General features: G+C 42.4%; 1 protein-coding gene across 2 annotated transcripts in view; it reads left to right on the forward strand.

The window, feature by feature from the left end:
- Nucleotides 1-13,785, forward strand: part of ASTL (astacin like metalloendopeptidase) — a 952,269-nt gene that overhangs the window by 612,576 nt on the left and 325,908 nt on the right. For both annotated transcript variants that reach the window (XM_069619099.1, XM_069619100.1), the window contains one exon: nt 7,665-7,813. In XM_069619099.1, the coding sequence (XP_069475200.1) occupies nt 7,665-7,813 (149 nt within the window). The remainder of the gene's footprint in view (nt 1-7,664; nt 7,814-13,785) is intronic.

Raw genomic sequence — 13,785 nt, forward strand, 5'->3', positions numbered from 1 at the left:
TGGACTCGCTGCTCCGCTATTCCTCCTGTAGGTCCCCCGGTGGCGGGGGTTCGATGTTCTTCGGGGTCTCGCTCCCGCTTGTGTCAGGTGCGAGAGAGACAGAGAGCCCGCAGCCCTGCTGGTCCGCCAGTCCCTCTCCGATGCTACGAGGACTGTTCATTTGACAGCTCCTCTCTTCAGACAGCCACTCACGCCGCTGGACGGGTGAAGCCTCCTCCGTCGGCCATCTTGAAAGCGGAGCCCCAGGTCAGGAGAGGGGGGCAGCACTACTCTGGCATGTTTCGGGGGTTCAAGAGGAATTAGGAGCCTCATAAAACCATTGTGGGTGCCACTGCCTCTTATGTGCCATAGATGTGAAACTTATTGCTGGATGCCCGCAGTAAGATCAGCTTCACTTCGGATGCCGTGGGACTCGAACGGAGGCCATTAGAGGAGTAGCCACATCGATGGGGATCCAGGCCACGCCCCCCTTGCCAGTGCTATTTCTAAGTATCGTAGAGAAGCTTTCACGTGGATAGGTTTGAAGGAACCTGACAAGATGAGAATGACATGACTGTTATTCAACCCTACCATGTTTCAGTGATCACTTGCCTTTCATGAAATCACAAGCTTTCCCCATAGGATACTCAATCTCTTCTGTTGCACACTACTTTTCACTGTAGTCTGTGCAATGCCCTTTTAGCCCTTCTTTCCTTTCTCCCACATTCAAGACAATGAGTTACTTAATGACAGCAGAAGCAGCAGTGGCACCTTCCACATCTTCCACCAAAGGGTAGGTCAGATGCCCTTTGCTTCTTTCTTTTTTTTTTTTCTTTTTTTTATTTGCTTTTAGTTCATTTACAGAAAAACGAACCTTTGCAAAGATATACAATTCAAATACAAAAAGTTCATTATATCTAGATTTAAAATTCTAATACAAAACAATAATTATCTTTACATATAAAATATAAACAATTCATGTTGACATTTATGCCATACACTTGTGAAAGTCATCATTTACATAGTTCATGAGTAAGCCTCTTTAATTTGATTTCCACTATCACTAATTAAATATGAGGTATTATCAAATTTGTCCACTAAATATTAGTTCAATTTTCAAGACAGTGCAAGTTCCTTTTCAATATGCTTACAAAAGCTACCACTGCATAGATTAAGGCACTAAGCTCCTTGCATCATTCGAGACCATAGGGACTCTAAACAATCTTCATAATCAATATGAACAAAATTCATCAATCGATCAGTCCTAATTCTTTTAAAAAGAGGACAGTAAAGTATAAGGTGCTTCAATGTTTCAAGTGGTGCATTGCAGTCATCAAATCGACACCCCACTACGTCTTTTGTATTATTTATATTCCAATTCTTGGTCCTTTCTCTAGTATGATAGAGATTGAGTCTAAATCGAATATGTTTTCCTAGTAATTTCACAAGAAAATAGTCTAATCAGATCGTCAAATACGTTTTTTAAAAAATACACTGTATTCTTGATATAATTTATAAGTCCTAATTCGATCAATAGTTATATACCAATCTAAATCAAAAAGCTTTTTTTTCACATAGCCAGGGCGATAATATGCATCATGTACTGTGATGTTTGCTTCACTCAAAAGATGTTGCATTTTCATCTGATATTTGCGAAATGAGTCTGGAATGTGTGAGTCTAAATATAACATCTTATTCATGTCTACATATAACGAATTTATAGGTGGGTAATGCATTTTCACATAATTCGAAAGCTGTCTCCATTTCCACCGGGTCGATAATGAAACCAATCCCAATTCGTGTCGAATGATGGCATTGGGTATCGACATCGGTAAGTACATTGCAGCCTTCAACAATGAACTCTGAAGGCAATCTAGCGTAACCGTCAAATCACATAAACAAATGTCAAGTGCATAAAGGATAACCCGCTCGGTCTTCAGTTCCATAAATTCAATTAGTGGTAATAGTGAGAATTTGCAAAACCGTGAAAAAATCTTTTTCATTTGTGAAAGAAGCGGTCTAGTCTTACTCTTTAGAATATCCATCCATGAGTTTACGGAACTCTGAGCCGAGAGATAATACCCTAGATAGATTGAAGTATTAGTACATGTTAACTGAATGTCCATGATATGCCATCTAAAATTGCCTTTTTTCTGTTTTGGTCCAAAATGCATAATAGCAGTTTTTGCCAGATTTGGAGTCAAATTATGTTCATTTGCAAATTCAACAAAGAGTGTTATTTTACTTTGTAACCCCGCCGGAGTTGGGTCAAACAGGATTATGTCATCTGCAAAGGCCATCCACTTCAAAGAAATAGTCCCGACCTTCACAGAGAACATGCTCCTGATTTCCCAATCTTTGTCAAGATCTGATATATAAAGGTTGAACAGGGTTGCTGCTAGATTGCATCCCTGTTTTAGCCCTAATGCTGTTTTTATCGGAACTGTGATGCCTCCATCCGTTGAAACTTTTATTCTATATGATGTATTTGTATGGAGTTTCATAATCCAAAACATCAAAGCACTCGGAATTCCCTTATACAACATTTTCCTCCACAACAGATTGCGGACTACATTGTCAAAAGCTGCACTCATATCTATCATTGCAATGTATACTGGGTTCGAATTCCTGTTCTTTGCTCCAGCTATGGCATGGGCAAGAGTAACTGCATTTAAGGTTGTGCTCATGTTTTTCCTGAAACCAGTTTGGTATTTAGAATATAAGCCTTTTGCTTCAATTATTTTCTCCAGATCTTGTAGAAGTAGAATTGCAAAAATGTTTGCCTCCGTATCGATTAAAGAAATAGGGCGATAATTTTCAGGCAGAGATGGATCTCCCCTTTTAAATATCGGAACTATATTGGCCGTTAGCCAAGATGGTGGAATTTCCCCAGATGCAAAGATGGAATCAAATTTCATAATGACGATTTCTGCCCACATTGCAGGGTCCGCCTTATAAAGACAAGGGGGAAGTCCATCAGGACCTGCAGCCTTAGAATAGGACAGCCGTGAGATTGCCCAGATGATATCACTAAGACTCCACTTTGGCCGTGGTATTTTAACAGTATCTACTGATACACTCATATCAGTCCGAAACTTATTTGGCAGTTGGTATTTAGCAGTAATATACTTTATCCACGTTGGCTCTGAAATACAATTTGGCATAGTTAGTGAAACACTTTTTGAGTCTGCATTTATGGTGCGCCAAATGACGCGAGTGTCATATGACACAATAGCTCGTATTAATGCACAGTTCTCTCATTGTGTCTCGATATACGCGCAAATTTTAAATTGTGTTTATAAAGCGACATAATTTGGCGTCGTTTTTCCAAAGTGTTTCTATTACCTAATTTGCCTTGTTTCAATTTTCTTAAGGATTTATTTTTTTCCCTATTTAATAACTTACATTTTTGATCATAAATGTGAGTATGTTGTACTAAGATTTGATTTTTTCGAAATCTATTCAATACTATTGCAACTATTTCTGAATATGCAGTGCTAGACAGTCTTTTAGAGTTTACGCGGTCCTGCCTCCCTGCTTCCATCGATATCTGTTTGACAATTTGATTGCATATCCCATTATTCCATCTAATGGAATGTTGTGTACGATTAATTTCCACCATTGCCAGTGTACTATTTGCTCCGAGCTGTTGACATTTCAGTTTCAAGGATATAGTTAATTGTGCATGATCACTGATGAAAATATTGTTTATTTCTAGAGGAGCCATAAAAGTAATAAGATTATGAGTGGCATAAATAAAATCTATCATTGATTTATTCTCTCCTCTTTCCCATGTTGTTCTCAAATTAATTTCATTGGTCACTAGGAGATCAAAGTCCCAATCAGTTAAAAGTTCTCTGAACTTGGCTCCTCTCCTAGACGATACATTTGATAACTTGGCAGAGCCTATTTCGTTCGCATTTCTACAATCACAATTAAAATCCCCCCCTAAAATAATCTCATACAACTGATACCTATCAGCAATAAATTCTAAACATGTATCCAAGTCATCAAGCATTTCGTCTAATGTTGTATTCGCAGGATTCCAGTATAAAGAAATCGCAATCAATGAGGAATATCTGCTAAAAGGTGTCTCCAGGCGAATGCCTAATAAACTTGCAGAATCCCAAAGTAATGTGGATTGGAGTTTAAGTGAAGTGTGAATTGCAATTGCTAACCCCCCAGAGGGGCGTCCCTTTAAAGGTTTTTTAGCTAATGAACTAAAAGTGGAGTAACCCGCCATTGTCAAGGATTCAGTTTTCATGGTTTCCTGTATAATAATTATCATAGGTATTTCATCTTTATTTAAATTGTGATGCCAACTCATTAAATTCCCAAATCCACATGAATTCCAAGACATGATTTTAAGGTTTGTGTAGTTGGATGGCTATGTAACAGGTGTTTTAATTGTAGATGAAGAATTAGGATTCAAAATGGCCGAGAGCATAGGCTCCAACCATGTTAGTCCTTTTGATTTGGCAACGGCATTAAGGAGCTCAAATATATCCACATCTGAACCTTCCTTCAATTTCATGGTCGGGACACTCAAATTGCTGCAGTTTTCCTCTGAGGGTCTAGGGGGTTGTAAGAAAACGGCAGCATCCTCCTCCGTCTCAAAAGTAAACAGTGCTAAACCTTCCCTTTTTATATCATCACGACAGAACCAAATTTCATTATAGCCTCTGAACTAAGATAGCATAGGGCTTTATAGTTATTTGATCTGGCCATAGATACCCTAGAAATATCCTCTGAGTTCACCATTCGCAGTTGGGGAATTCTAGAGAATAACGAGAAGATAAATGATCGAATAATATGTCTATCCATCAATTCTGCAGCATTCCCCTCAAACCCAATTATATACTGCCTTGTGACATCTGGTTGTGGGGGTCTCATGTGACTTGAATTTGAGACTGGAATATCCCCCATTCTTCCTCTCAGAGATTGATTTTGTAAGACTGCACTATTAGTAGTTGCTTTGTGATTCTCTAAATGCAGCATTTTACTAGGTGTGTTATGACTTTCATCAGGGTTGAACAAAGTATTGATATTATTAAGACTGTGTAAATCTAATCTACCTTGTGAAGGACCGTGAATGGGTATACATATTTGTGACTGAAGAATACCACCTAAGTCTACATGCGACAAATGATTAGTGTTAAGGGTTTCAGTGAAGCAATTCTTTGATGGATCAACCAATATAGTTTTTTTGTCGATACCATGTACTGTCATTATTGACTTGATCGTATCCAACCCATCAGCTGTTATATTGGTGGTCTCGACAGCCTCTACTTCTGTACTTTTACCCATACCATTTACTTCAGTTATAAACATTTTTTTACTCTGATCACCTTTGTTGTTCATAATTGATTCCCTACACACCATATGCAAACATATTTCGCTATAAGATTTTCTTAATGGCGGATGCGGATCTGCACACCTTGAAACACCATATTGTATGTTATCGGCATTCTTCGTGCAGATTCTTCCTATTGTTGGGAAATAGCTGTTCAAATTAGTTTTGACCTCAGTACCTATTATTAATTTACTTACAGATGTCCCACCTTCTTTCACATCATTTTCTGAGGCCTTCAAGGGAATCTTGTATGTTTGAGCTCTACTAGGGGGTTAAGAATTGAATGCATCATATGAAAAATTCTTCACAAGCTTTATACTACGAGACTTCAAAGTTTGAGTCTTGGAGGGAACTACTGGTTTTATTTCTGAATCGATTTTATTGCTATTTTGGTTCTCTTCCTCTACCAAAGTAATGACTGAAGTCAAGGTATCCTGACTTTCTTTGGACAATTGTTCTACATCGATGTGTTAATCATCAGTTAGTTCTAGCTTTGGAATAGCTCCATTGTCCTTACCTAAATCTCTTGCCTTTTGAACCATTGCTTCCTTCCTTCGCTTAGCATATCTCTTCACAGCGCGCATATGCATTCTTTTTGCTCGACGAGACATAAAAGCAGAAGTCTCATTAGATGCAACATTTTCAAGCTCCATCTTTTTTTTGTTGTTCAATTATTTCAACTAATGTAGATGGGCTATCAGGTAACGGTAAGGATGCCGATACTGACGGATTCCTTTTTAACCGATGAGTTGCGATGGTGTTCAGTATTTCAACTGATGCTTTGATCTCTCTCAGATCATTTTCGCAATTACACTTTACTGGTTCTATTAAGGAAGCATGGTTACTCCATTTTAGGCAGTTTGAACATTTATCAGAACTCCCTATAATTACATCGCTAGATCCTTGTTCACCAATTTTGGACTTAAGAGATCTAAGGGTATCAAGTGCATTAATAAACCCCTCAATTCTGTCCATTTTAGAACATAGATGATATAAAATAGCCTTGGTCTCCCTGAGTTCAAGGTGTGTAAGTTCATGACCCTTGTCAAGGAGATCCAAGATTTTGGTAATCACCGGAAGAGAAGTTGGTGAGTGTTCGCTTCCGTCCTCATTAATACCCACCACCGATTCATCCCGTAAGCACTTACTTTGGGCTTTGATCTGTTCGGGGGAATGAAAAAGTGCATGCTGGGTTCTTCTCAATTGTTTTTCATTTACTACATGGTCATCAATCTTAGTAAATTGCCTACCATTAGGTTCACTAGGATTGCCCATGTTTGTTGTGTTATGTACTAAGGGAGTCATCATGCTGATAGAATGAATAATTTGTGCATCTAGTGCAGCCATTCTCTGCATGGTGGTGTTAAATTGCTCTTTAATGGGGGTACATAAGGCTGATACAATCAGATAATCACTCGTGTTCATATCTACAGGGTCACTTGCTGCATCCTGTGTATGAACATCCATAGACTCAGATGATGCAGCATGAACTTGAGCTAGGTGAGTGTTTTGATTTGAATACTCTGTGTCGGTCAATGGCTCAATCAGAGTACCCCCTGTCAGAGCATCCATTAATAAGGGTTGCTGATATGAAGTGTAGCCTTTACATACCATGGAATCTATACTAGATGTTGTTAGAGCTTTATTAGTAACCTCCGTGCAACGGCCACTCCGCAATCCTTGGGCCATTGTTAATTAAGCTACACTTGGTTAGAATAAAGTGTACACAATAATATTAAAAAAAAATCCTACATTTTTTTTTTCCAAGTTAAGCAACTACACAGAGGACTGCCTCGCCCCCTTGTTCAAACAAACCAACAAACGGACAATAATACTTATCGTGCGCTTCGCAAATGCGAAGCAGGTGTGTGGCAGGTAGATTGGTCCGGAATAAATAACACGTGATGATCCAAAAGCACCTAGGCAGGATCAAAGAGGAAAAACCTCCGCAGTCTCCTGCTAAGCACCAACAGCGCCTAACAGCCGCACAACAGCCAGAGGGCTTATCTCCGGAGGGCTTTACGCCGCAAGGGTGGCTGTGGTCCGTTTAAAAAGCACGAGAAAAGGTCACGTGAGCAGTCACGTGATCTAAGCAGTACCTGCCCCCTCCAGGAAGCAAAGCACAACAAGAGCGTCCCTCGCTCGCAGTGTTGTGCACAATTCTAATTATGTGCCGGTTCCACCAACGTCCAGGTAAGCAGACAGCCAATTTTGCTGTGCCTCAAAGAGTATGAGGGTGATTTGTTGAAAAGAAAATGTTATTTTGTTTGTTGCATGTCATTGCACTTGTTTTTTTATAGATAGGATTTTTGGTATTCTTTTCTTTCGCCAGGTTTGCATTCAGCAGGACCGGAGCTCAAACCATTGTCCCAAAGTACCCAAACAAAAACGCTGCCATCGGTCAAAGGATTGCCCTCAGCGCATCTGATGTCCTGCGGGTGAATAAGTATTACCAGTGTCCGCAAGCAGGATCTCAAGCAGGTAAGCGACACTAGTGCAGAGGGGATGGAGAAGGGGTGTTTTTCAGAAAGATTGTCTGCATTTGGAGCTAATTCTGGGATCCCAAGATGTCCAAGGACGTTCTGCATGCCACATTGCTATGAGTGACATTTTGTGTGTGTCAACAGGGAGCATAACGGGTAGTAAGACATACACTTTTACCTACAATGTCAACCCATTTCAGAGTAGTTTGTTTTCCATGTGCATCTGCAACATGGTGTAGGAGGGTTAGTGATCATCTTTGTGAGTGTCTGAGATGTGCTTAGTCAATTAGCAGAGTTCCTCTGTGTTTGGCAGTGTTGTCCGATTTGAGCATCTCTAACCCCCTTGGTTACCTCATGAGCCAAATCGCAGTAATAGCCTTTCAAAGTTTGTGTGGTGTGAGATCAGAGTATTTAGGTTATTTTGCCATAAAGTCTTTGCAAATTGCAGAGAGGAACACTTCTTGGGGATTTGTTGGCAATCCCAAAGGAGGGGGGGTGGGGTCATTTCTTGCTTTTACTTTGAGCAGATGTGCTGGAGTAGAAATAAGTGGTGATGAACCAAGATGTCCAAATGAAATGGAGGCTTTGTGGTCAGAATAGTTAATTGCCTGGGGTTGTTCAATGGAAAATGGGAGAAAAAAGGAGTAAATCTGGACTAAACTGACTTTTTCATTTCATTGCCATGGCACATGTAAGTTGAGCAACTTTGAAGTGTGCACACATATAGAAGTACCCATTGTTTCCTTACTGTGCATGTGCTAATGGCGACCCAGGAGAAATGTAACCAACACGCCTTATATGCAAGTTGCTCTTTAAATTCTGTTATTCATTTTGTAATGTAGTGCTCATGTGTTATCATTGCTTGGGAAAGCTCAAGTATATGAACGCGTATAAATGAGTTGGAGGACATAACAAATACCAATGCATTCACTGGACCCATCAATTCGTGATTAGGCAGTAGTGTAACAGCATGCGGGAGGTGGAGGGGAGTGGAGCAGAAAATGCCCTAATTGGTAAGAGTAAAACATTATGATCATGTGTTGCTAGGTAAAAACAATGGTGCGAATTCAGGGAAATCAATAAAAGAAAGGTACAACCATGGATAAGTTAACTTTGAAATGTAAAAAGCTAAAACATAACAAAAACCTGGTAAAAGATCATAAGAAAATAGTAAGTGGAAATAGTTTTCATGTCTTGGCAAAATATGGCAACTGATCAATTTGAAGGAACAGCTAAGACAAGTTCAAAATAATCAAATATCAAAGATGACCTGGAAAGTGTACATAGCATATTTTAATGCATATTCTATATACACCATAGTTGTAACCAACGTTATAGAATCGGGCTAGCAATTGATATGAAAGTTAAGCCTATGATCTGGTCAGGTTTTAGCAAGCCTATTCTCAAAGATCATTAAAAAAAACTTTAAAACAACCTAAGCTACTTGAAACAAAGTGCACTTTGTTCTGATTTGTAAAAAGGGGTAACCATGAGGATCCACACATTTATCGGTTGACCGCGTTGTTAGATGTTGCCAGCAAGATCTTTGCCACATATTTCCTACAAGAACTTAACAAGTGGGCCAATAAAATAATAGTTAGCTTACATTTTCAAATTTCTTTAGAAAAGAATGCACACCACACACAATGGTATGACTGTGCATACCCTAAAGCAAAGGGCTCTGAGAAAACCCAATCCTCCCATTAGTCTGTCTGTATTTGACCGAGTTGATAGGGGTTGCTTGTATGTCAGACGAAATCGCAGCAAGCTTGATAAGGAGGTCCTCCAGTGTATCTATCTTCATACAAATGCAGAGGGCCAGAGCCGACAACATAATTAGGGCTGTTTTTCAAAAGAAATGTTAACTAATATAAGGTTAAAGCAAGGTTGCTTGTTAGCCTCGTCTCTTCAAACTCTATTCGATCTGGCTGAATCTCTGCGGTCAGTGAAAAATTATTTGCACACCGGGGAAGGGCCATCAGCCAATATGGTGGCTGGAACAGCCAGTCAAGAATAGCTGCTTCCTGTCGACTGAGGCTCTGCTCCCCCCCCCACCACCAGGTGGTGCCATTTTGGGGAACCTCTCGTTGTTGCCTCCTCACCACCCACCTCTGCCCAAAATCCTCCGATTCCCTTCCCCACTTAACTATGGGACAGGAGCTTTGTGCTCCAGTCCCTGCGCTGCTCCTGTCCGCTGTAGACATGGAAAAGGGACTTAGTCCCTTTTCGATAGGGCGGCTGCCGTCTTTTTATTTTCTTTTTTTCCCACTCAGAAGATGAGCAGCATGAATCTCCTGAGGAAAAAATGTGAAATCCATTTGCACTCAGGATGAACCCCGGGATGCGAATGGCTTTCATGCCCACTGTGGGTGCAGACATGGCCTTTAACGTCCCACAGTCCGGGCCTACCATGGCTCGGGCTGGCGGGCCTTTCAAGGCCATGTTCGCCCCCCACAGCGGGCATTAAAGCCATATTCACCTAACATCTGAGAAACCTGGGTCGACTGGTTGGCTTATGCCGATAATTGAACTCTTCTTGATTAAATGCAAAGCAGACTACACCATAGTTTAATAGCATGGAGTAATTGTTCTACTAAAAACCTTTTAAAAATCAATACAGACTAAACTCTAAATGATTGATAGATTTAGAAATGAAAGCAAGATTCCTTTAGATAGTATTTAAGCAATCACAAGAGGAAGGAACATTAGGGTTTCATTTGAGCAACTCCCCAGCAGAAGGTGTTTAATGAAAATTATTGCATAGAACGCTGTGAGTAGTAGCATCTGAGGTGTACTTATCTTCGTTATAGGGGATTTTCTTTAAGTCCGATGATGAAAGTTTATAACCAAAAAGTCATCCTAACATTACTATATCGTATAGAATCAATAACTGAATCTTTTGTGAATTGGCTCCAACAGATAGAGGGGCAGGTATAGAGGCACTATTGGGTCTCTCCCGGCCCACTACCATCCACACGCTATGTGTTGAACTAAATTTGCCATCGTTGTGTAGACTGGGAATACTGAGACATGTAAGTCTTTTTGTAAAAGTCAGACCGCTAGACTGGGCAAATGCCCTGCTTATTTAAAAGAAGCACTGATTGAGGGTGGTCCTATTTTAGGCCAGTTTTAGATGCACTATCTGAAACTTTTCACATGATTGGCTTTATTCATTTATTTATTCTGTTTCAAAGCACCCACAGGGCAACGCAAAGGGAAATGGGATTGCAGTACAGTTAAAATATACAAACAATCATAAAACACAGTGGTGGGAAGGGACGGCCAAACCTACTGTACCTTGTGAGTATTCAGAATGTGCAAGTTCAGCAAGGAAGAGGGCAGTGGGATAGGTTCTGGAGTGTCTGTACTAGAGGGTGAGCCACAGATGAAGTGCAAGGTATGTTACGTGCTATGTGCCAGGAGCAGAGTTGGATGGAAAAGTGAGTCTCCAGTGCGGAGGATGTGACAAGGCAACAGCTGAGGGTAGACCGAAGCTGGGGAAGATTGGGTCTCAGTGGTCAGGGGCCAAGTGGATGCATAAGGATCCAAGATGCCAATCACAGCAAATGTGAAATTAGCAGATGAGGGAAGAAGGGAAGGAGGAGGAAAATGGGAGCATTGAGGTGCTTTTGGAACTTAACATGGTCCTGCTCAAGATGTAGAGGGAGGAAGCTCGATAGGAGGGATTCAGCTGAGGAAAGCAAGCAACCTCCTCCTCTCTGTTTAGCGAAACACTTTATACACAGGGAGTTGTTGCCAAAGGAGTGTAGAGTAAAGGAAGGAGAGTATTTAGTCAGAGAGATGCAGTTGGTGGGTCCCTGGCCCCAGACAGCCTTGTGGATGATGCAGATGGATTTGAATTTGATCCGTGCAGCAACCGGTAGCCAGTGGAGACTGTTTAGGGCAGGTGAGATGCGGTCCCTGCGCTTAAGCCCAAGGATAAATCTTGCTGCTCTATTCTGGATTAGCTAAAGGGGGTCACAAAGTGGAAGAAGGTAGATTGAGGAGGAGGCTGTCGCAATAGTCAAACCTAGAGCGCACCAGGGCTTGGGAAATGTTGAGCTTCTGGGGGAAAGTGAAAAAAGGGAGAATTCCTTTGAGAAGGAAGAGTTGAAAGTGTGACCTCTTTGCAATGTCCTGAGTGTGAGGGAGAAAGGTGTGAGGAGAGTCAAAGATGACTCCAAGGTTCCTGGCTTCAGAAGGAGCAGGGGGAGAGCCCAAGGTGGGAGGCCAGAGAGTAGGGAAGGATGAGGGGGTCAGGGGTCCCAATCGGAAGGATCTCAGTTTTGCTGGCATTGAGGCAGAGATCGTTGGAAGTGCACCTGGACGGCAAGCAGTCAGGGATGAAGGAAGGTGTGAGTGAGTCAGCAGGAAGTCTGAAAAAGAGTTGATTGTGCTCAGCAGAATACTGGAAGTTGGGGAAGGAGGAGATTAGGAGTGCCAGCTGAGCAAGGTAGATGTTAAAGAGCCAGGGGGAGAGGATAGATCCCTGGGGGACATCACATGTGGAGAAGGAGGTATGAGTCAGAGAAGGTGCCCAAGATGACTTGGGAAGAGCGGTCAGTTAGGAAAGAGGTCAGCCATTCCAGTGCCAGTTCTGAGTTACCAGGGGTATCGTGGAGCCTTTGTATGAGGATGGAATGGCTGGCAGTGTTGAAGGCAGAGGAGAGATCAAGTAGAATGAGGACAGCAGGGGAGTTGGAGTCCAGGAATGCAAGCACGAAGGGGGTGATTGAAATAGGCCAGTAGTTGGATGGACAGGTAGGGTCTTCTGAAGGTTTTTTCAAGAGCGGGCGCATCAGGTAGTGCTTGAGGGAGGAGGGGAAGAACCAGTCTCAAAAGAGTGGTTGCAGAAATCAGTGTGGGGGCAAGAGAGCCAATGTTGTACTTGATGGTTCTGGATGAGCAGAGGGGAACCTGTTTGGAAGAAGTCTTCATAGAGTGGACAACTCTGGTAACTTCTTCAGGTTTGATAGGGGTGAAGGGGGAGAAGGCGGATGGAGGAGGGTGAGTGGCCAAAGGAGGCAAGGGAGTGTGGGATGGATTTAGGAAGTCCTGAGTTTTGGTGGCAAAGCGTGTGGCCAGTGCGTTGCAGAGGGCCCGGGAAGGAAATGCGGAGGAGGAGACTGCAGAAGGTATGGCTAGCTCCTTGAAGATTTTGCCCTTGGAGAAGGTGGCATGCCATTTTGTCAGAGGGTGAACCTGCGATTTGCCACTTCTGTTCCGCTGCTCTGCAGTTTTGTTTCAGGGCTGCAAGTTCAGAGTCATACCAGGCGTTATGCTTAGAGACAGGTTTCAGGCGGAACCTCATGACTGGGGCAAGGATGTCAAGAGAATTGGTAATGGCCGAGGGAAGGTTGCTGAGAGCAGAGTTGGTGGTAGTCTGTGGTAGGGGAGATGAAGGTAAAAGCAAAGGCAGCAGCTGACACTCGTTTCATCGGTCGGATGTACGAGAACAAGGTTGGCAGGGCGTTTGAGGGTGGAGTAGGAGTGTCAATGGGACAGAGGTTGGAGGAGAGGATGCTTTGACCAAGAGTGAGGGGTGACCAGCGGGGGAGCGAGAGAGAGGCCAGAGTGGATGATGGCGTCCAGGGTGTGTCCAGCCGAGTGGGTTGGACCAGAGGGGAGAATGGAGAGGGAAGGTGAGGTGCAGAGGTCAATGGAAAGAGTGGATGCTGCGACACGGGAATCAAATTGGATGTTGAAGTCACCCAAGAGGAGGCTGTTGGAGGTGGTTGAAAGAAGGAGGAGCAGAAATCAGCCCATTCAGAAAGGAACGGGGTGGGTAGTGCCTGGAGGCCAGTAAATGATAGCAATGGCCAGAGTGGAGGAGGGAGAGATGACCAACTTGCAAACAGGCTCTCAAAGGAAGAATGGGGCTGGGTGGGTACAATGGAAGAAGGAACCCACTCAGGATAGATTAAAGCAACCCCAGTGCCGGCACAGTGAGGTTGAGGCTTGGAAATGTCT

This window comes from Ambystoma mexicanum, chromosome 10 (genome assembly GCF_040938575.1).
Source record: "Ambystoma mexicanum isolate Mex_15411 chromosome 10, UKY_AmexF1_1, whole genome shotgun sequence".
NCBI lineage: Eukaryota > Metazoa > Chordata > Amphibia > Caudata > Ambystomatidae > Ambystoma > Ambystoma mexicanum.